At 37.7% G+C, this 24,531-nt stretch overlaps 1 protein-coding gene across 7 annotated transcripts in view; it reads left to right on the top strand.

Annotated features, from left to right (window-relative positions):
- The first annotated feature begins 2,861 nt into the window (after nt 1-2,861).
- The window catches only part of cyp19a1 (cytochrome P450, family 19, subfamily A, polypeptide 1), a 35,480-nt gene continuing 13,810 nt past the window's right edge, over nt 2,862-24,531 (top strand). Inside the window, exons 1-5 of one of the 7 annotated variants that reach the window (XM_062963194.1) lie at nt 2,862-3,158; nt 8,863-9,082; nt 14,527-14,698; nt 16,839-16,989; nt 22,963-23,117. In XM_062963194.1, the coding sequence (XP_062819264.1) occupies nt 14,554-14,698; nt 16,839-16,989; nt 22,963-23,117 (451 nt within the window). In that variant the 5' untranslated portion in view covers nt 2,862-3,158; nt 8,863-9,082; nt 14,527-14,553. Of the gene's footprint in view, nt 3,159-7,272; nt 7,402-8,862; nt 9,083-14,526; nt 14,699-16,838; nt 16,990-22,962; nt 23,118-24,531 lie in introns of those variants that run through there. The other 6 variants (XM_062963191.1, XM_062963193.1, XM_062963192.1 and 3 more) reach the window with 6 other exon arrangements.

Raw genomic sequence — 24,531 nt, forward strand, 5'->3', positions numbered from 1 at the left:
TCCCATGGGGCTAAAACATTGTATAAGGCAACATCTTGTTGTGTGCCTTCAAGTTATTTCCAACTCCTGATGACTTCAAGATGAATTTAGTGTAGGGTTTTCCTGGCAGGACTGGTTCAGAGTGGGTTTGCAATGGTTTTTCTATGAAGCTGAGAGAATGGAACCCTCTTGAAGATGAATTGACATTTATAGAATCACTAGCTGTGGCCGGCCACGCGTTGCTGTGGCAAAGTGGTGGTGGTATTGGTTAAAAAAATTATTGTGGAATTTTTATTTGTATTTTTTAAATTAATTTTGTTATAACTTATCTTTTTTATTTATTATATTTTATTATTTTGCTGTATTATTTTTAGTTATTTTGTTATTATAGTATTTTGTTGTATTAATTTTTTAGTGTTTTTTATTATTTTTATTGTATTATTTGTATTTATTTTATTTTTTTATTCTTTTATTAACACTGGGCTGAGTGGGTTGCTTAGGAGACCAAGTGGGCGGAGCTTAGCCTTCTAACTGGCAGCAATTGGATAAAAACAATTACTCCTCTCCCTCTAATTAGGACTTTATTTTTCTTTTCTTTTTGTTGTCGGAACCTAGGGGCAAGGATGGTGGGTTGTGTTGCTAAATTTCTAGGTTCTGGGGTTTGTACTTTTGTTGTTTAGTGGGAGGGACGGACACCATTACTCTTTTATATATATAGATAGAGCTGGAAGAGACCTCATGGGCCATCCAATCCAGACCCATTCTGTCAAGAAGCAGGAAAATCCCATTCAAAGCACCCCCGACAGATGGCCATCCAGCCTCTGTTTAAAAGCCTCCAAAGAAGCAGCCTCCATCACACTCTGGGGCAGAGAGTTCCACTGCTGAACAGCTCTCACAGTGAGGAAATTCTTCCTCATGTTCAGGTGGAATCTCCTTTCTTGTAGTTTGAAGCAATTCTTCCGCATCCTAGTCTCCAGGACAGCAGAAAACAAGCCTGCTCCCTCCTCCCTATGACTTCCCCTCACCTATTTATACATGGCTCTCATCATGTCTCCTCTCAACTTTCTCTTCTGCAGGTTAAACATGCCCAGCTCTCTAAGCCGCTCCTCATAGGGCTTGTTCTCCAGACCCTTGATCATTGGAGTCACCCTCTTCCTCTGGACACATTCCGGCTCCCTCAATTGTGGTACCCAGAACTGGACGCAGTGTGGTTTGACCAAGGCAGAATTGAGGGGTAGCATGACTTCCTTCCCGTGGTTCCCAAACTTATTTGGCCTACCGCCCTCTTTCCAGAAAAAAAATATTACTCAGCGCCCTGGAAATTATTATTTTTTTAATTTTAATAGCAATTAAACAGAAAGATATATGTACCTGTGGCCATCACCGCTCACCTGGATTGCTGCTGTGCCCACCAGGGGGCGGTAGCACCCACTTATGCAGGTCAAAAACTGCATTGGCTTTTTTAGTTGCCGCATCACATTGCTGGCTCATGTTTAACTTAACTTTATTTGGAATTGGTTCTGGTACCTACCTCTCCCTTAATTACATTTTACATTGCACTACACGCACTTTCTCTGGCCCAATCCTTTTTTAGGAGCCTACCCAGGATTTTATCTTAGTATGCTAACTGTATATGTGATTTTATGATTTTATGTTTTATTGATTTGTATTATATTGTTGGGTTTTTATATTGTCTGTTCCGCTGGGGCTCGGCCTCATGTAAGCCGCCCCAAGTCCCTTCGGGGAGATGCGGCAGGGTATAAAATAAAGTTATTATTATTATTATTATTATTATTATTATTATTATTATTATTATTATTATTATTATTATTATTTTATGACACAGCAAACAAGATAGATATGCTGGATTTCATATCACAAAATCCCAAGTCGAACACTTCCCAAGTGTCTAGGACTGTGTGATGTATTTTCAGATGATGCGCGCAGATCCCAGTAGGGTGGCCTTTTGAAGTTGGCAGATCGTAATTTTGTCAATGTCTATTGTTTCCAAATGCCGGCTGAGATCTTTTGGCACGGCACCCAATGTGCCCATCACCACTGGGACAACCTGCACTGGTTCCTGCCAGAGTCTTTGAAGTTCAATTTTGAGGTCCTGATAGCAGCTGAGTTTTTCCTGTTGTTTTTCGTCAATGCAACTGTCACCTGGGATGGCGACATCAATGATCCAAACCTTTTTCTTTTCCACAACTGTGATGTCTGGTGTGTTGTGTTCCAGAACTTTGTCAGTCTGGATTCGGAAGTCCCACAGTATCTTTGCGTGCTCATTTCCCAATACTTTTGCAGGTTTGTGATCCCACCAGTTCTTTGCTGCTGGGAGGTGGGACTTCAGGCATAAGTTCCAATGAATCATTTGGGCCACATGGTTGTGCCTCTGTTTGTAGTTTGTCTGTGCGATTTTCTTACAGCAGCTGAGGATATGATCAATGGTTTCGCCAGTTTTCTTGCACAGTCTGCATTTTGGGTCATCAGATGATTTTTTGATCTTGGCCTTAATTGCATTTGTTCTGATGGCTTGCTCCTGAGCTGCAATAATAATAATTAATTATTATTAATTATTATTAATAATAATAATCATAATCATAATTATCATCATGATCATGATCATTATATTAATTTATTTGTCCCTGTGGGAACTCAAGGCAGCTAACAACCTTTACCAAAAAAAGGTAGTATGCATTATTGCTTTCAGTAACAACAATGGTTGTATTACAACATCGAATTCCTTGTCCCAATGTATAATGCTGAGTTTGCCCCAAATGAACCCCATCTCCTTGCTTTCCCGATGTTCTCTCTTGTAACCAATCCACCCCTTTGCATTTCCATGAGTTCCAACAGGTTGAATTCTTCTCTCTTGGATTCTCTTTCTTTTTTCCCCCCCACGTTTATCATTGGATATTTGGCTTAAGTACATTTTTTTCCCCCTTTAGAGGTTAAATTACAAAATTCTCTTTTCGGCAACAAAAGCCCCCCTGACCTACCACCAAAAAAAAAATTCTCTTAGCAACCAATCTCTTAGCAACAAGGAGTACCTTTATAAGAGAAAGAAATAAAGATGCTACATAAAGAGCGATCACCAGAAAGTCTTTTCTGATCTTTGAAAGGACCGCATCATTAGCCAAGGTAGCCGACTTCCCGGGTAGAAAGAAACCTAGGACAAGGTAACTTTTAAAAACTTTTTAAATTAATATTATCATATGTCTGGAGGGATGAGAAAAAAAAACATATTGTACAAATGTTGGAGTTTTTCGGAGATAATCGAGTTGTCTTTCGGCAGCATGTTCTGGTTTTACACTTTACAATTCAGTGCAGATTTCTAAACATACTTGTGAATATTTTTGAAAGTATTTCTGTCTCTTTTAATGCTAAGTCTTTCAAGAGGGAAAAAGCAGTCTTATTTCTGTCCTTCATTCACTTGGGAACCCATTCCCATTCATTAAAATTCTATGTTTACATTATTTAGCAATTTGAAAAGAGATTCTGAAATTCAGTTTCTGGAACAAGAATCCAATTGAGAGAATTGGTGATTATTTTTTTTTTTTTAAAAGAGACTTTTTAAAATTAAATTGATCATTGATCTAATAACTCCCTGTTCATGGTACTGATATTAGTATCAGCAACACTTAAAAACCTATAATTATTTGACAGTTTTTCATCTGATACTATTTTTAAAAGTACAGTAGAGTCTCACTTATCCAACGTTCTGGATTATCCAACGCATTTTTGTAGTCAATGTTTTCAATACATCGTGATATTTTGGTGCTAAATTCGTAAATACAGCAATTACAACATAACATTACTGCGTATTGAACTGCTTTTCCTGTCAAATTTGTTGTATAACATGATGTTTTGGTGCTTAATTTGTAAAATCATAACCTAATTTGATGTTTAATAGGCTTTTCCTCAATCGCTCCTTATTATCCAACATATTCGCTTATCCAACGTTCTGCCGGCCCGTTTATGTTGGATAAGTGAGACTCTACTGTATCGGCAACACTTAAAAACCTATAATTATTTGACAGTTTTTCATCTGATACTATTTTTAAAAGTACAGTAGAGTCTCACTTATCCAACACTTGCTTATCCAACGTTCTGGATTATCCAACGCATTTTTGTAGTCAATGATTTCAATGCATCATGATATTTCGGTGCTAAATTTGTAAATACAGTAATTGCTACATAGCATTACTGCGTATTGAACTACTTTTTCTGTCAAATTTGTTGTATAACATGATTTTTTGGTGCTTAATTTGTAAAATCATAACCTAATTTGATGTTTAATAGGCTTTTCCTTAATCGCTCCTTATTATCCAACATATTCGCTTATCCAACGTTCTGCCGGCCCGTTTATGTTGGATAAGTGAGACTCTACTGTATTGTGCAACAATGTGAAATAGAAAGTGTCAACTTCCAGGAGTGTTGAATTAAATGACACTGACCAAAAACACTAGAATTATTTGGTACCATTATTGAATAAATTGTTTCACATTATCCATAAGGACATATCAAACCCGCCAAAATAAAATTAGCCTGAAACTGTTTTTGTAGGAAAATTGATTTTGGTTCTTAAACATCTTGTCCCTTTTGTTTTGGTATCTTCACGTTGTTTCTTTTCCATCAGTGATCCTTTCAAATGCATTCACATCCCTGCAAACTGCCTCCCATTCATGAATTCCAAGTTTCTTGCATTCTGTTGGCATTTTCATGTCGGATGTCGATTGTTTGCTTTGAACAACAACAACAACAACAACAAGAAATATTCAGGTTCCACATCCAAGGATGTTGAGACACTTTCGAGATTAACAGATGTGTTATCATCATCATCATCATCATCATCATCATTTAATTACTTATTAATCGCCCTCCATCCAAGATGCTCTAGGCGATTTACAAGATAAAATAGTAAAGGATAAAAATACATACAAACAAATATTGATAAAATTAACATAGATTAAAAGCTCTAGTAAAGAGCCAGGTCTGTGTTATGACACAGGCTTTTGTGGATGAATTTCGAACATAGCACATTTTATGTTTCAAAATACTATTTGTATTTTTCATGTTGTGTTGTTCTTGTTGCAACAGATAGACTCTCCTGTCTTTTTAAAAGGCTTCAGGCTGTTGTTCTTGTTATCTGCTATCATGTTGACTTCAACTTATGACAATTCTATGAATGAGTGAACTCAAGTCACTCTGTGTTGTCGAAGGCTTTCATGGCCGGAATCACTAGGTTGCTGTGAGTTTTCCAGACTGTATGGCCATGGTCCGGAAGCATTCTCTCCTGACGTTTCTCCCATATCTATGGCAGGCATCCTCAGAGGTTGGGAGGTATATGTATGTTTGTTTTCTGTAGAGGTTGGGTGTTGGAAACTAGGCAAGTCGGGTTTATATATCTGTGGGAGAAAGAACTCTTGTCTGTTTGAGGCAAGTGTGAAAGTTGCAATTGATCACCTTGTTTAGCATTTAATCTAATCTGGCTACTGGTATTAAAAAAAACCTCTAAAGTCAGGACAGTAAATAAAGAGCAACACTCTGAAAACAAGGGAATTCCAGACAGGAAACAATCAGGGCCAGCTAACACCTCTCAACAAAGGATTCCCCCAGGCAGGAAGCAGCCAGGCTTTATTTATTTATTTATTTATTTATTTACTACATTTATATCCCGCTCTTCTCACCCCTGGAATTAACAAATCAAATGTACATGCAATATATTATTAGTATAGCACAATATAAGCATTAAATTACTATATTGTACTATATCATTATATGGTAATATTATTAGGAATATTATATTTAATATATAATATATAATTAATATTATTATATTATATTATTAGTATAATATTGTATTACATTGTAATATTATTATCAATATTATAAGTATATACAATATATTATATATTTATAAATTATCGTTTATTATATATATGTATGTATGTATGTATGTAAAATTAGCATAGTATGTTACTTTGGCACAGGAGACAAGATGGAACCATCTTTGAAGCTTTGAAGCCACAAAGTCATTAAATGCTAAACAAGGTGGCCAAATACAACATTCACACTTGCCTCCAACAAGACAAGAGTTCTTTCTCCCACCCTGGACATTATTCCACAGATATATAAACCCCACTTGCCTAATTTCCAACAAACCTCACAATCTCTGAGGATACCTGCCATAGATGTGGATGAAATGTCAGGAGAGAATGCTACTGGCTGTTAAGAATTGTGGGAGTTGGAGTCCAAAACACATAGAGGGCCAAAGTTTGCCCATGCCTGGGCTAGAGTCTATGTAAAGCTACAGCTCCCTTGATTTCATAGCATTGAGCCATGGCAGTTAAAGTGATGTCAAACTGGAGTAATTCTGCAGTGTAGATCCATCCTAAGAGCTGTCCTCCAGGATTGATATATGGTACAGTAGAGTCTCACTTATCCAACATTCTGGATTATCCAACGCATTTTTGTAGTCAATGTTTTCAATACATCGTGATATTTTGGTGCTAAATTCGTAAATACAGTAATTACTACATAGCATTACTATGTATTGAACTACTTTTTCTCCCAAATTTGTTGTATTACATGATGTTTTGGTGCTTAATTTGTAAAATCATAACTTAATTTGATGTTTAATAGGCTTCTCCTTAATCTCTCCTTGTTATCCAACATATTCGCTTAGCCAACGTTCTGCCGGCCCGTTTATGTTGGATAAGTGAGACTCTACTGTAGTTAAAAGTACTTTTTGGATAGGAAAAAAAATAGGAAAGAAGATAGAGATGTACTTACACACACCTTCCAAAAAAATAGATGTATCTGTCAAGGTACTAATTGTACTGGCTGTAATTGGTTCTTATCTATCTAATGAGACCATGCCTTTCTGATTCTCTTTTCAATGGCCCATGTTTGTGAAGCAATGTTCCCAATGTTCTCCCATAATAAGTCGTGGAGGCGAGAAAAGTACAAGGCGAAATTGTCACCTTTTTTGGAAGGGACTTCTCTTTATTGTTGGCCACGTGGAGGGCCTCTCTTCAACTCAAAGGTAACAAAGCCACCCTAATGGATGGGCTTTCAAGAGGGGACGAACAGGAAGGTATCGCGGTGGAATTAACACTTTGAGACGGAACATCTTGCCTTCTTCTTTGAGACGAGAGAGGCATCATCCGAACCGGTTTTTGTGCCAGGTTTCTGAATAGTATGTCTTGTACTCACATCATTGCTCTCTCTTATATAAAAATAGCCACTTAGATGTCATAATAGGTAGGTTGATGGGTGCACGTAATGCTCAGAACTGTGAGGTCTTCTAGGATTATATACAGTTAAGGTCTACCAATATCTGGTTATGCAGAAGATGTTTCTGTTGCTCCAGAAGACAGCTTGAAAGGGGACTTTGAAGAAGAATGGATGTAAAGACTGGTAGGATGATGCTCTGGGTGCCAAGGCAGCATAATAATAATAATAATAATAATAATAATAATAATAATAATAATAATAATAATTCTGGAACACAATACACCAGACATCACAGTTGTGGAAAAGAAAAAGGTTTGGATCATTGATGTTGCCATCCCAGGTGACAGTCGCATTGATGAAAAACAACAGGAAAAACTCAGCCGCTATCAGGACCTCAAGATCGAACTTCAAAGACTCTGGCAAAAACCAGTGCAGGTGGTCCCGGTGGTGATCGGCACACTGGGTGCCGTGCCAAAAGATCTCAGCCGACATTTGGAAACAATAGAAATTGACAAAATTACAATCAGCCAACTGCAAAAGGCCACCCGACTGGGATCTGCGTGCATCATCTGAAAATACATTACACAGACCTAGACACTTGGGAAGTGTTTGACTTGTGATTTTGTGATATGAAATCCAGCATATCTATCTTGTTTGCTGTATAATAATAATAACTACTACTACTACTACTACTACTACTACTACCATATATACTCAAGTGTAAGCCGACCCGAATATAAGCCGAGGCACCTAATTTTACCACAAAAAAATGGGAAAACATTGACTCAAGTATAAGCCGAGAGTGGTAAATTTCAGAAACAAAAATAGATACCAATAAAATTACATTAATTGAGGCATCGGTAGGTTAAATGTTTCTAAATATTTACATAAAGCTCAAATTTAAGATAAGACTGTCCAACTCTGATCAAATCATTATTCTCATCTTCTTCAATGTAAATGTGCTTATGTATCCTTTTAATAGTAATAAAGTAAAATAATACATGTAATGATAATAATAATAAATAATACAGGAAAATAATACAAGTAATAATAAATAGAGTAAAATAATAAATGTAATAATAATAATAATATTAGTGTGAAATAATAAATGTACTAATAAAAATAATAAAAATAGAGTCAAATAAATGTAATAGTAGCAACAATAATAGAGAATAATAATAATAATAATAATAATAATAAATGTACCATATACTGACCCAAATATAAGCCAACCAGGCTTATATATATTACATCCATTTCTCTTTGACAAGATTACTTTTCCAGCTCTGCTTTGGAGGGCAGGCTAGGACCGATGAGTAGAGAAAGGCAAGGAGAAAGACTTTAGTTGAACTTTGGTAGAAATGTCCTCAAAATTAGGGAGTTTTCTGTAATTTGGACCTAATTTCATAGGGTTTTTTGATGGAAAGACATAGATGGGATGACTATGTCTCTTGTGGCCAAATTTGGTGTGATTTGGTCCAGTGGTTTTGTTGTTTACTCCATGGAAATTATGCACATTTATATTTATATTTATATGGTTCAGTAGTAAAAGAGACAAACTGGAAATAACAAGGCCAAGGGAAATAAAACAGGACATCACAAGTGGGTTGTTTTCATTTTGTTTTGTTTTGCTTTTTCATGCAGAGATAGATTTTTCCATGGGCCAGATGGAAAAAAAAAGAAAAAAAAAGTCCCCTCCCTTAAGCAGTATTTTCTCTCCTCAAGTAACTAAAGTGAGAATTGCAATTGACTTTCATGGCCAGAATCACAGAGATGCTGGTTAGTTTCCGGACTGTATGGCCAATGTGTTCTAGCAGCACTTCTCCTGACATTTCGCCTGCATCTTCAAAGGATCTGAATTAGGGTGAGTTTTGAAAAAGTCGTAATTGAAAATAGCAAAAACAACTTTAATTAGATAATTGGTAGACTCGAGACGGAACAGTGCTTTGTGAGTTTCCAAACCACGTCTGGCCAAAATTGTTTTCTTGCCTGGCGCGTAAGAAAAGCTGCTTCTCACAATATGTCTTATAATGAACCTGGCAGGATGGTAATATTTTACATACTTTCCCATTGTTCTGGTATGGCTAGGCCAGTGCTGCTTAATCCTCTTTTTGTCCCATTTTTATGGCTCCTTATAAAATGTTCCAAAGTTTTCCTTTCCTCTTCCTCCTCCTCTTAGTTTCCGTCTTACTCCTGAACTTACTTCAATCTTTAAAAACTGAGTTCAAAGTGCAAAATAGTTTGTACTCAATTACATTCCATCTTTCATGTGTGAGATATTGGAGGGTCAGGATTTCCCTTTTAGGATTGCTGAGATTATGGTTGGGATCCTGTTGGTTTGCAAGTCTAGAGGTTATGGCTTTTCCACAGTGACACAATGCTGATTTCTGATAATATTTAGAAGCTGGAAGCTGATGCTCTCTTCTGCAGAACCATTAAAGTCCTGATCTTCATTCTTTCTGCTAAACTCCCAAAAAGATCATTCAAAACCACATGGGAGTGTTGTGTATATTTAATATGAAGTCTAAATAAATAGACACACTTTAGCTCCCGCTGCTGCCACATGTGCAGCAGACTTGCAGTTGAAAAACAGAACTGGATTGCTGTGCAAGATCCTCCATGAATGTAGTTGCATTTTCTTGGCTATCTTATGTCAAGATTCAGCTGGTTACAATAGTCCAGTTCATGCATATGTTGCCATTACATGTTATTGCACATCATTGTTGCCGCTTGTGCCTTGTTTGCATGGTTGGGCACGGTTGGGCTTGGCTGTACGTTGCACAGTATCCAAATTGGACCTCAAATCATAATTGTGTTGGAAACCCATACAAATGATGCTCTAGTCTGGATCAGGAGGAGAAAGTCTGCTTTGCTTCCCATTAGGGCTCAAGGAGGAGGATGTTTGTCCCAATGTTATGTTTTCGAAATCATATTCGCCCTGTGTGCCAAATAAATGGTGTTTCTTCAAGGAGAGCTGGTGTCCTTTTCAGTGGCTACATCCCACGCATTAGCTGCTCTTCGGCATCAAGTTCACCCATCATTTGTTATCCAAACAACCCTAGCCATGCAAGGACAATGGTACTCACTAGCTATCTCACCCTTTGTTTGGTTATCCAAAGAATAATATTTGAGGTAGCCAAACAAAAGTTCTTTCTACAACAGGAGTGGGCAGATCTTCCCACTCCCAGCAGCCCTAACCAACATTTCCAATTGGATTTGCAGACCAACAACAACAACAACAATAATAATAATAATAATAATAATAATAATAATAATAATAATCCAAGATCGAAAAATCAGCTGATGACCCAAAATGCAGACTGTGCAAGGAAACTGACGAAACCATTGATCATATCCTCAGCTGCTGTAAGAAAATTGCACAGACAGACTACAAACAGAGGCACAACTATGTGGCCCAAATGATTCATTGGAACTTCCCAGCACCTCCCAGCAGCAAAGAACTGGTGGGATCACAAACCTGCAAAAGTATTGGAAAATGAGCACGCAAAGATACTGTGGGACTTCCGAATCCAGACTGACAAAGTTCTGGAACACAACACACCAGACATCACAGTTGTGGAAAAGAAAAAGGTTTGGATCATTGATGTCGCCATCCCAGGTGACAGTCGCATTGACGAAAAACAACAGGAAAAACTCAGCCGCTATCAGGACCTCAAGATTGAACTTCAAAGACTCTGGCAGAAACCAGTGCAGGTGGTCCCGGTGGTGATGGGCACACTGGGTGCCATTCCAAAAGATCTCAGCTGGCATTTGGAAACAATAGACATTGACAAAATTACGATCTGCCAACTGCAAAAGGCCACCCTGCTGGGATCTGCGCGCATCATTCAAAAATACATCACACAGTCCTAGACACTTGGGAAGTGTTCGACTTGTGATTTTGTGATATGAAATCCAGCATGTCTATTTTGTTTGCTGTGTCATAATAAAATAATAATTATTATTATTTTATTTTTATACACCATCCCATCTCCCCGAAGGGACTCGGGGCGGCTTACATGGGGCCAAGCCCAGTCCACAACAATAAAACAAAGCAATAAAACAGATAAGTAACAATAAAAGCAAGTCATGAAAATCACATTCAAGGACAAAAGGTAAAATCTTGGATAAAATCTAGAAAAAACCTGGGCCAAAGTGCTAGTTTGTCAAAATCGTCATCCTGGAATGTGAATTCCACCGCAATTTAAAGTAACAGTAGAGTCTCACTTATCCAAGCCTCACTTATCCAAGTTTCTGGATTATCCAAGCCATTTTTTAGTCAACGTTTTCAATATATCGTGATATTTTGGTGCTAAATGTGTAAATACAGTAATTACAACATAACATTACTGCGTATTGAACAGCTTTTTCTATCAAATTTGTTGTAAAACATGATGTTTTGGTGCTTAATTTGTACAATCATAACCTAATTTGGTGTTTAATAGGCTTTTCCTTAATCCCTCCTTATTATCCAAGATATTCGCTTATCCAAGCTTCTGCCGGCCCGTTTAGCTTGGATAAGTGAGACTCTACTGTATCGGTGGACTTCTTACATTTGAAGCATCCCTGTCCACTGCCTCATCCCTAATTTTCACTATGTGCATGCACACACATGTGTACACTTAATGTTCCCAAGGCACACAATGCTAAAGAGACAGTGTTTCCACAAATAACCCAAACACTAAAGGATTGGAAGCATTGGATGCTTCCCAATGGACACCAGAATAGATTGGAGATTCCTCAACTATTTGGTTCGACCATATGCAAGACCTTGGTGAAATTTTCCATGTCTGCAGATCCATCTAGCACAGTGTTTCTCAACCTGGGGGTTGGGACCGCTGGGTGGGGGTCGCGAGGTGGTGTCAGAGGGGTCACCAAAGACCATCTGAAAATACATATTAATTCACAGTGCTCTCCGGAAGTGGGTGAACTACCTGTCCCCCAAATCACTGTCAATTCCTCCCAAATCTCTCCAGTATTTTCTATTACACATGGGAGTTCTGTGTGGGGAGTTTGGCCCAATTCTATCGTTGGTGGGGTTCATAGGGCTCTTTGATTGTAGGTGAACTATAAATCCCAACAACTACAACTCCTGGTGGTGGCACAGTGTGTTAAAGCACTGAGCTGCTGAACTTGCAGACTGAAAGGTCCCAGGTTCAAATCAAGGGAGCGGAATGAGCGCCTGCTGTTAGCCCCAGCTCCTACCAACCTAGCAGTTCGAAAACATGCAAATGTGAGTAGATCAATAGGTACTGCTCCAGCGGGAAGGTAACGGCACTCCATGTAGTCATGCCAATGGCCAGATGACCTTGGAGGTGTCTACGGACAACGCCGGCTCTTCGGCTTAGAAATGGAGATGAGCACCAACCCCCAGAGTCAATCACGACTGGACTTAATGTCAGGGGAAAACCTTTACCTTTACCTTTTTTTACAACTCCCAAATGTCAAGGTTTATTTTCCCCAAACTCCACCCGTGTTCACATTTGGGCATATTGAGTATTTGTGCCAAGTTTGGTCCAGATCCATCTTTGTTTGAGTCTACTGGATGTAGGTGAACTACAACTCCCAAAGTCAAGGTCAATGCCCACCAAACTCTTCCAGTGTTTCCTGTTGGTCATGGGAGTTCTGTGTGCCAAGTTTGGTTCAGTTCTATCATTGGTGGAATTCAAAATGCTCTCTGATTGTAGCTGAACTATAAATCCCAGCAAGTACAACTCCCAAATGACAAAATCAATCCTCCTCCCAACTTCACCAGTATTCTTTTTTTTAAATAATTTTTTATTTTTTAAAACACAAAAAATACATACCATAGACATACAAAACATTTTGCAATTCCCACCACCAACACGAGGATTGTTTCCTTTTTACATATTTGTTTCTTTGTGAGACAATCTTTATATCTTTATCCATTTCCATCCTATATACTATATAACATTTGTATCTTATTTCTTATGGCTTGATCTCCAGATTGATTCACGATATAGTTCTTTACCCATGTCCATCTTTCTTCCATTTCTCTTGTTCTATTTTCATTAGTTTTTACAACATTTAGTTTCACATTCATAATTTCAAATTCCAATAGTGGTACAGTAGAGTCTCACTTATCCAACATAAACGGGCTGGCAGAACGTTGGATAAGCGAATATGTTGGATAATGAGGAGAGATTAAGGAGAAGCCTATTAAACATCAAATTAGGTTATGATTTTACAAATTAAGTGCCAAAACATTATGTTATACAACAAATCTGGAAGAAAAAGTAGTTCAATACGCAGTAATGCTATGTAGCAATTACTGTATTTACGAATTTAGCACCAAAATATCATGATGTATTGAAAACATTGACTACATAAATGCGTTGGATAATCCAGAACATTGGATAAGCGAGTGTTGGATAAGTGAGACTCTACTGTATTAGGGAAAAGAGAGGAAATAGGAAATAAAAGGGAAATAAAAGAAGCAATAATTGAATGTGCACAAGCAGTAATAGTATTAGGGTGGAAAGATAAATCCAAATGGCCAGTAAGTAAATGGTACCAATATATGGTGGAGCAAACTTCACCAGTATTCAAATTTAGGCATATCGGGTATTTCTGCCAAATGTGATCCAGTGAATGAAAATACGTCTTGCATATCAGATATTTACATTATGATTCACAACAGTATGAAGGAGCAACCAAAATAATTTGATGGTTGGGGGTCACCACAACATGAGGAACTGGATTAAGGGTTCGCGGCATTAGGAAGGTTGAGTAAATACTAATGCTTTAGTATTATGTGATGTCCGTACATGAATCCATGGATGCAGGTTGAATTTCCCCACGGTGTGATGCCTGGGGAAAGACCTTCGGATATCTTCAAAGCCCAAGGCCATTGCAGACCCCCTACAGCAGATGTTGGAAGGTAATAAGCTTGAAAGAGAAGATAGAGCCTCTCAACCCACAGCAAAGGCTTTTCATTCCTGCTTTGATTAGGAACTTGGCACCGGGCCCTCTGGTCCCCATTTGATGGACTTCTCAAGGGTAGCCGAGGAGATAGGAACCCAAGTGTGGTGAGCAACCTGCGCTTCGATACCAAGGCCGGAGAGGCTGTCTTTGGTAGCGCAAGAAGCGTATCTCTTCCTACTCTTGTTTTGACTTGTCGCTTGTGTTGTCTAATCTAAACCTCCGGCTTTGTTATAAAACAAAGCGAAACGCGGAGCAGGTTTGCTCACTTCGCAGAATCAACAAACGAGTTGGTACAATATTGCTGGAGGATTCGGAGAAAAGGTTCTGACTCAATTCCCGATTCAGGGTTTGCTTTTTATCCAGCAGCGTTCCCACATCGGCTTGGACGAGATGGTCATGGAAGCCCTGAATCCCATGCACTACAACATCACCCGTGCCGTCTCGGAGACGATGCCAACGGCCACCCTACCCCTGCTGTTCTTCATGGGCTTCATTTTCCTAATCTGGACCTATGAAGAAACATCAACGATCCCAGGTGAGCTCTTCTGAAAGCTTGGTGGGTACTGAAGACCTGGTGGTGTCGGCAGGTTTTTCAGTACAGTAGAGTCTCACTTATCCAACATAAACGGGCCAACAGAACGTTGGATAAACGAATATGTTGGATAATAAGGAGGGATTAAGGAAAAGTTTATTACACATCAAATTAGGTTATAATTTTACAAATTAAGTACAGTAGAGTCTCACTTATCCAACACTCACTTATCTAACATTCTGGATTATCCAACGCATTTTTGTAGTCAATGTTTTCAATACATCGTGATATTTTGGGGCTAAATTCTTAAATACAGTAATTACTACAGTAGAGTCTCACTTATCCAACGTAAACGGGCCAACAGAACGTTGGATAAGCGAATATGTTGGATAATAAGGAGGGATTAAGGAAAAGTCTATTACACATCAAATTAGGTTATAATTTTACAAATTAAGTACAGTAGAGTCTCACTTATCCAACACTCGCTTATCCAACGTTCTGGATTATCCAACGCATTTTTGTAGTCAATGTTTTCAATACATCGTGATATTTTGGGGCTAAATTCTTAAATACAGTAATTACTACAGTAGAGTCTCACTTATCCAACGTAAACGGGCCAACAGAACGTTGGATAAGCGAATATGTTGGATAATAAGGAGGGATTAAGGAAAAGTCTATTACACATCAAATTAGGTTATAATTTTACAAATTAAGTACAGTAGAGTCTCACTTATCCAACACTCGCTTATCCAACGTTCTGGATTATCCAACGCATTTTTGTAGTCAATGTTTTCAATACATCGTGATATTTTGGGGCTAAATTCGTAAATACAGTAATTACTACAGTAGAGTCTCACTTATCCAATGTAAACGGGCCAACAGAACATTGGATAAGCGAATATGTTGGATAATAAGGAGGGATTAAGGAAAAGTCTATTACACATCAAATTAGGTTATAATTTTACAAATTAAGCACCAAAACATCATGTTTAACAACAAATTTGACAGAAAAAGTAGTTCAATACGCAGTAATGCTACGTAGTAATTACTGTATTTACGAATTTAGCACCAAAATATCATGATGTATTGAAAATATTGACTACAAAAATGCGTTGGATAATCCAGAACGTTGGATAAGCGAGTGTTGGATAAATGAGACTCTACTGTGATTACATTGGAATACCGCTAATTTCTGGGCCTGAATATATTGCACAAGATTTCTCTAACTTAAAATGATACATTTTAATATACAGTAGAGTCTCACTTATCCAACATTCTGGATAATGTGAGTAGATCAATAGTTACTGCTTCTGCGGGAAGGTAACGGTGCTCCCGGTGGTGCAGTGGGTTAAACCACTGAGCTGCTGAACTTGCTGACTGAAAAATCGGCGGTTTGAACCCGCGGAGCTCCCACGGTTAGCCCCAACTTCTGCCAACCTTGCAGTTCGAAAACATGCCAAATGTGAGTAGAACACACTTTTTTGTTACTCCCCCCATCATCTATCCTCCAGACTGTTTGCTATTTTATGTCTCTGCTCCCCGTGGTTTTATTCTTATCTTTTTCTCACCCCAGGTTTTAACTGAGTGTTCATGCGGCCCGCCCTGTTATATTGCTTTTTTGATTTTGTGTTGTACTGTACATGATTATTTTTGTATTGTTGTAATTGTATTATGATATGTTGTTTTTATATTTTGCTATATTGTATTGTTCTGGGCATGGCCCCATGTAAGCCGCCCCGAGTCCCCGTTGGGGAGATGGTGGCGGGATATAAATAAAGTTTTATTATTATTATTATTATTATTAGATCAATAGGTACCGCTCCGGCGGGAAGGTAACGGCACTCCATGCAGTCATGCCAGCCACATGACCTAGGAGGTGTCTGTGGACAACGCCGGCTCTTCGGCTTAGAAATGGAGATGAGCACCAACCCCCAGAGTTAATGTTAGGGGAAAACCTTTACCTTTAATTCTCTGATATTTTAGCCACAGTGTTGTGGTATAGTCCGGTACAGCAAGAGGTCTATGGAGGTGATGCGATGAGTTGCCACGTTGGGTGGAAATAGTACTGCCGATTAAAAAATGACACCAACAACATGACAAAAAATGACAAAAACAACATGTTTCCCCTCTTGTTTCTTTTTAGGACCTGGCTACTGTATGGGAATTGGTCCCTTGATCTCTCACGGCCGATTCCTCTGGATGGGAGTGGGCAGCGCTTGCAACTACTACAACAAGATGTACGGCGAATTCATGAGAGTCTGGATCAACGGAGAAGAGACCCTCATTATTAGCAAGTAAATCCCCACTGTTTGCCAAATAATGCGGTTCAGATTCATTGTAGGGTCAGTGTAGACCAGGCATGGTCCAACTTAGGCTCTCCGGGTGTTTTGGACTGCAACTCCCACCATTCCTAACAGCCTCAGGCCCTTTCCTTTTGCCCCTCAGCCGCTTAAGCGGCTGAGGGGCAAAAGGAAGGGACCTGAGGCTGTTAGGAATGGTGGGAGTTGCAGTCCAAAACACCCGGAGAGCCCAAGTTGGCCCAGGCCTGATGTCGATCCATATCATGCACTTTGAATGGCATTGAATTGCACTGGAGCTTTCCAACACTCTACTTTTGTCCCAAAAAAGTGACTAGATTGAGCTCCATAGTATAAAAATCTTCACCTGCCAATTTTGGTTTTTTTCTCACGGCAAATCTAAGTTCTAGGAAACTTCCTTTGGTGGATTACAGCTCCCATAATCCCCCACCCGTGTGAGCTGGAGGCTTCTAGATGTTATAATAAATGAAATAATATTAGACTCAGCTCCATAGTATAAAAATCTTCACCTGCCAATTTTGGTTTTTTTCTCACGGCAAATCTAAGTTCTAGGAAACTTCCTTTGGTGGATTACAGCTCCCATAATCCCCCACCCGTGTGAGCTGGAGGCTTCTAGATGTTATAATGAATGAAATAATATTAGACTCAGCTCCATAGTATAAAAATCTTCACCTGCCAATTTTGGTTTTTTTCTTATGGCAAAACTAAGTTCTGGGAAACTTCCTTTGGTGGATTACAGCTCCCATAATCCCCCACCCGTGAGGCTTCTAGATGTTATAATAAATGAAGTAATATGACTAGATTCAGCTCCATAGTATAAAAATCTTCACCTGCCAATTTTGGGTTTTTTTCTCATTTTTCTCAGTTCTAGGAAACTTCCTTTGGTGGATTACAGCTCCCATAATCCCCCACCCGTGAGGCTTCTAGATGTTATAATAAATGAAGTAATATGACTAGATTCAGCTCCATAGTATAAAAATCTTCACCTGCCAATTTTGGTTTTTTTCTTATGGCAAAACTAAGTTCTGGGAAACTTCCTTTGGTGGATTACAGCTCCCATAATCCCCCACCCGTGAGGCTTCTAGATGTTATAATAAATGAAGTAATATGACTAGATTCAGCTCCATAGTATAAAAATCTTCACCTGTCAATTTTGGTTTTTTTTTCTCATTTTTCTCAGTTCTAGGAAACTTCCTTTGGTGGATTACAGCTCCCATAATCCCCCACCCGTGTGAGCTGGAGGCTTCTAGATGTTATAATAAATGAAATACCGTATATACTCGAGTATAAGCCGACCCGAATATAAGCCGAGGCACCTAATTTTACCACCAAAAAAAAAACTGGGAAAACATTGACTCCAGTATAAGCCAAGGGTGGTCAATTTCAGAAATAAAAATAGAGGTCAATAAAATTACATTAATTGAGGCATCAGTAGGTTAAATGTTTTTGAATACAGTAGAATCTCACTTATCCAACATAAACGGGCCGGCAGAATGTTGGATAAGCGAATATGTTGGATAATAAGGAGGGATTAAGGAAAAGCCTATTAAATATCAAATTAGGTTATTATTTTACAAATTAAGCACCAAAACATCATGTTATACAACAAATTTGACAGAAAAGGTAGTTCAATACGCAGTAATGCTATGTATTAATTACTGTATTTACGAATTTAGCATCATGATGTATTGAAAACATTGACTACAAAAATGCGTTGGATAATCCAGAACGTTGGATAAGTGAGTGTTGGATAAATGAGACTCTACTGTATTTACATCAAGCTCAAATTTAAGATAAGACTGTCCCACTCTGATCAAATCATTGTTCTCATCTTCTTCAATGTAAATGTGCTTATGTATCCTTTTAATAATAATAGAGCAAAATAATACATGTAATAATAATAATACATAAGGAAAATAATACATGTAATAATAATAATAATAATAATAATAATAATAATAATAAATACAGGAAAGTAATACAAGTAATAATAAATAGAGTAAAATAATAAATGCAATAATAATAATAATAATAAGATCAGAGTGAAATAATAAATGTATTAATAATAATAATAAAAATAGAGCAAAATAAATGTAATAGTAGCAACAATAATAGAGAAAAATAATAAATGTAATAATACCAATAATAATAGAGAAAGATAATAAATGTACCATATATTCTCGAGTATAAGCTGACCCAAATATAAACCAACCAGGACCCTCACCCGAGTATAAGCCGAGGGGGGCTTTTTCAGTCTTAAAAAGAGGGTTGAAAAACTAGGCTTATACTCAAGTATATACAGTAATATTTTTCTGTGTTGAGAAATCCTGATTAGCAGCTTCAATTTCTGTGTTGCAGATCTGATCACTGTGGCATTTTTTAGCTTCTAGCTCCCTCTGAAGGAAATCCCAATTTGGTTTCGTTTTTGTTACGGATAGGATAAGTTATTCAGGAGCTAATAGTCTCCTTTTAATCTGTTTTTATTATAACATGTTTTAACTTTCTATTTGACCTTTATGGGAACTGTGATTCCCCTTTTCGGGCACCTGTGCCCATTTTCATATCTGCTGGTCATAGACCGTAATAAATTGCTGATTGATTTATTGATTGAGGATACGTTATTGGAGTCTATTTGCGATGAAAAAATCAAGCAATGTGATGCAGCGGGGAAAAAGTCAATGGGATTTTGGCCTGTATAAATAGTATAAATACTGTATTTAACAGTGCGTTAAAGCCCTGAGCTGCTGAACTTGCGGACCAAAAGGTCCCAGGTTCAAATCCCAGGAGCGGAATGAGCACCCGCTGTTAGCTCCAGCTTCTGCCAACCTAGCAGTTCGAAAACATGCCAATGTGAGTAGATCAATAGTTACCACTCCGGCAGGAAGGTAACGGCGCTCCATGCAGTCATGCCAGTGGCCACATGACCTTGGAGGTGTCTACGGACAATGCCGGCTCTTCGGCTTTGAAATAGAGATGAGCCCCAACCCCCAGAGTCGGACATGACTGGACTTAACGTCAGGGGAAACCTTTACCTTTACCTTTATTGTCACATACCTCTATTTTTTCTTGACATTGCACTTTGCTACATCCCTGGATATGTCCCTATTTGGTGCCATGTACACAAGGGAAACATTATTATTATTATTATTATTATTATTATTATTATTATTATTATTATTATTTCTCACATTTATATCCCGCCCTTCTCACCCGAAGGGACTCAGGGCGGCTTACAACAGTGGCATTTTGGTCCAATGTTTGAAAACAGATTACAGTAGAGTCTCGCTTATCCAAGTCTCACTTATCCAAGATTCTGGATTATCCAAGGCATTTTTGTAGTCAATGTTTTCAATATATTGTGATATTTTGGTGCTAAATTCGTAAATAAAGTAATTACAACATAACATTACTGCATATTGAACTACTTTTTCTGTCAAATCTGTTGTCTAACATGATGTTTTGGTGCTTCATTTGTAAAATCATAACCTAATTTGATGTTTAATAGGCTTCTCCTTAATCCCTCCTTATTATCCAAGATATTCGCTTATCCAAGGTTCTGCCGGCCCGTTTAGCTTGGATAAGTGAGACTCTACTGTATATTGAATCAATACTTGAATGAATATTTGAAGATAAAGGACTGCAAATGCCTACACTATTCTGCACTTTAAGTATGAATGAGAAGGAGCTGTCCAGAGTGCTGAACCTATTTTGAGAGACAGATTCAGTACTGTAGATAGCTCTGATTATTGGCCGTATTAAAACCAAGAGCACATTTCACTGCCATGGAAGCCAAGAATTACAAGAGTTGAGACTGTATCCTTGATCTTAAATAATAGGGATGGAAGGGACCACAAAAATCATCCTTCAAAATTCTGCTATACAAGAATACTAAGCATAGGCTAAGTATCCTCAGAGGTTGTGAGGTCTGTTGCAAACTAGGCAAATGTGGTTTATATATCCCAGGGTGGGAGAAAGAACTCTTTTCTGTTTGAGGCAAGTGTGAATGTTGGCATTGGCCAGCTTGATTAGCATTGAATAGCCTCGCAGCTTCAAAGCCTGTCTGCTTCGTCCCCCTTTGTTGGGGGGTGTCAGACTACACAGAGAAACCCACAAGCATGTGGGCAATTTCAACAGAAATGAAATGAAAATGAACAAAATCTGACTAACAATATCATTTTTTTAAAAAACTCTAAAATCAGGACAATAAATAAAGAGCAAGACTCAAAAAAAGGCGAATTCCAGACGTGAAACAAATCAGGGCCAGCTAACACCTCCAAACAAAGGATTCCCCCCCCCAGGCAGGAAGCAGCCAGGCTTTGATGCTGCATTGAGATTATTTATTTATTTATTATTTACTACATTTATATCCCGCTCTCCTCACCCCGAAGAGCACATGCTAAGGATTATTTCTGTGTTTGATTTATTAAAATATTCCCATCCAAACCCAAGTAACGAAGGTGGAAGCATTATTTATTTATTTATTTATTTATTTATTTTTGTAATATATTTTTATTGAAAATTTTGTATTAGAAGTTAGGAAGAGAAAAAAATTAACAAATAATAGAGTTTTCACATAGAAAGTGGGAGAACACTTATTGTTTATAGAAAAGTAGGAAATAAGAAATACAAAAAGCAAGGAAAAAAATTAAAAAAAATTATTCAGAGTTTGTTGACTTCCATACAACTTTAACTGGTTCATCATAATTAGATAGATAGATAGATAGATAGATAGATAGATAGATAGATAGTTTATTTATGTATATGGATATCCGTAAAAAGCTGGTACGTTACCACATCCCCTTCGTCATCAGCAGTCTCGAAGATTGAATCTAATTCAGCAGATAGGGTCCAATTTCATTTGTTTTAAATAATCCTTTATTTATTTATTTATTTATTTACTACTTTTATATCCCACTCTTCTCACCCCAAAGGGGACTCAGAGCAGCTTACAAATCAAATGAACATACAATATATTATTAGCATAGCACAATATAAGCATTAAATTACTATATTGTACTATATCATTATATGGTAATATTATTAGTAATATTACATTTTACATTTAATATATAATATATAATTAATATTATTATATTGTATTATTAGTAGTATAATATTGTATTCCATTATAATATTATTAGCAATAGTATAGGTATATACAATATATTATATACAGTAGAGTCTCACTTATCCAAGCTAAACAGGCCGGCAGAAGCTTGGATATGCGAATATCTTGGATAATAAGGAGGGATTAAGGAAAAGCCTATTAAACATCAAATTAGGTTATGATTTTACAAATGAAGCACCAAAACATCATGTTATACAACAAATTTGACCGAAAAAGTAGTTCAATACGCAGTAATGTTATGTTGTAATTACGACATTTACGAATTTAGCACCAAAATATCATGATATATTGAAAACATTGACTACAAAAATGGCTTGGATAATCCAGAGGCTTGGATAAGCGAGGCTTGGATAAGTGAGACTCTACTGTATTTATAATTGTTATAAATAGCTTTTCTGAAATACTTGGGACTAGAAGTGGCACAGCAGGTTAAACCACTGAGCTGCTGAACTTGCTGACCGAAAGGTCGGCGGTTCAAATCTGGGATGCGGGGTGAGCTCCCACTGCCAGCCCCAGCTTCTGCTAACCTAGCAGTTCGAAAACATGCAAATGTGAGTAGATCAATAGGGCATTTCTTGGGCAGAAATGCAATGCAATAATTAAACTGGATTGCAAAGCACTGTACTACAAAACTGCTCTAATAAAGGTAATGCTGTCCTGGAGTAATGATGTACTCATGTACTACATTAGTTTTAACCAAAAATGAATATGCTTTGTAAAATGCCTGGTTAGGATTTTCTAAAGAAAAGTTTTAAAATTAATCCTGAAAGTTGGCGAATGCAATCTGTTGACGCTATGTGCCTTTTCGCCCCTTTAATCAGATCGTCAAGCATGTTCCACATCATGAAGCACGGACACTACATCTCAAGGTTCGGGAGCAAGCCTGGTCTAAAGTGCATCGGCATGCACGAAAACGGCATCATATTTAATAATAACCCTGCGCTCTGGAAAGAAATCCGACCCTTTTTCACCAAAGGTAAACTAAAGGGTGGCCTATTGCAGCCTATCTTTTTTTTTCTTCTGCTTTTGTTCAAGTGCTATAAAGTATGTATAGTTGTCAAAGCTACACGTCAAAGGAACCGAAAGAGCTCGAAAACCATTGCGTTGCTCCCTCTGGCGGTCACAGTGATTTCTGGAAATGCTCAAAGTGATAGAATTCAGATATTTATTTATTCATTTATTTATTTGCAGTACAGTAGAGTCTCACTTATCCAAGCCTCGCTTATCCAAGCCTCTGGATAATCCAAGCCATTTTTGTAGTCAATGTTTTCAATATATCGTGATATTTTGGTGCTAAATTCGTAAATACAGTAATTACAACATAACATTACTGCATATTGAACTACTTTTTATGTCAAATTTGTTTTATAACATGATGTTTTGGTGCTTAATTTGTAAAATCATAACCTAATGTGACGTTTAATAGGCTTTTCCTTAATCCCTCCTTATTATCCAAGATATTCGCTTATCCAAGGTTCTGCCGGCCCATTTAGCTTGGATAAGTGAGACTCTACTGTATTTATATTCCGCCCTTCTTTCTCACCCCGAAGGGGACTCAGGGCGGATCACAATGTACATATAAGGCCAGGGGTCCTCGAACTTTTAAAGCAAAGGGCCGGTCTGCAATCTTTCAGACTGTTGAGGGGCCAAATTATCATTTGGAAAAAAATACGAACAAATGCCTATGTCTTATTTGTAGTGCAAAACAACAACAACAATGAAAGAACAATACAATATTTAAAAATGGAAACAATCTTAACCAACATAAACCTATCAGGATTTCAATGGAAAGTATGGGCCTGCTACTGGCCAATGAGATAGTCAGGTTAATTAGGATTGTTGTTTGTTGTTGTTGTGTACCTTCAAGTCATTTCAGAATTTGGGTGAGCCTAAGTCTAAAATTAATTTTTTATTTGCTTACTACATTTATTTACTACATTTATATCCCACCCTTCTTACCCCGAAGGGGACTCAGAGCAGCTGTATGTACATACAATCTATATATATAAAAGAGTGATGGCATCAGGGCAGCGGACAAAACAACAAAACCACAGGCCCCCCCAAACTCGAAATTTGACAACACAACCCATCATCCACGCCTCTAGGTTGATACAACAAAAAGAAAAGAAAAATAAAGTCCTAATTAGAGGGAGAGGAATAATTGTCTTTTATCCAATTGCTGCCAATTAGAAGGCTAAGCTCTGCCCACTTGGTCTCCTAGCAACCTACTCAGCCCAGGGCACAGGCAGAGTTAGGCCTCACTTAGGCCTCTTCCACAGATTATCAGATTTTAACTGGATTATATGGCAATGTAGACTCAAGGACCTTCCAAGCACTATATAACCCATTTAGATTCTTATATTATCTGCTTTGAACTGGATTATCTTGAC

This window comes from Anolis carolinensis, unplaced genomic scaffold, assembly GCF_035594765.1.
Source record: "Anolis carolinensis isolate JA03-04 unplaced genomic scaffold, rAnoCar3.1.pri scaffold_11, whole genome shotgun sequence".
NCBI classification, from domain to species: domain Eukaryota; kingdom Metazoa; phylum Chordata; class Lepidosauria; order Squamata; family Dactyloidae; genus Anolis; species Anolis carolinensis.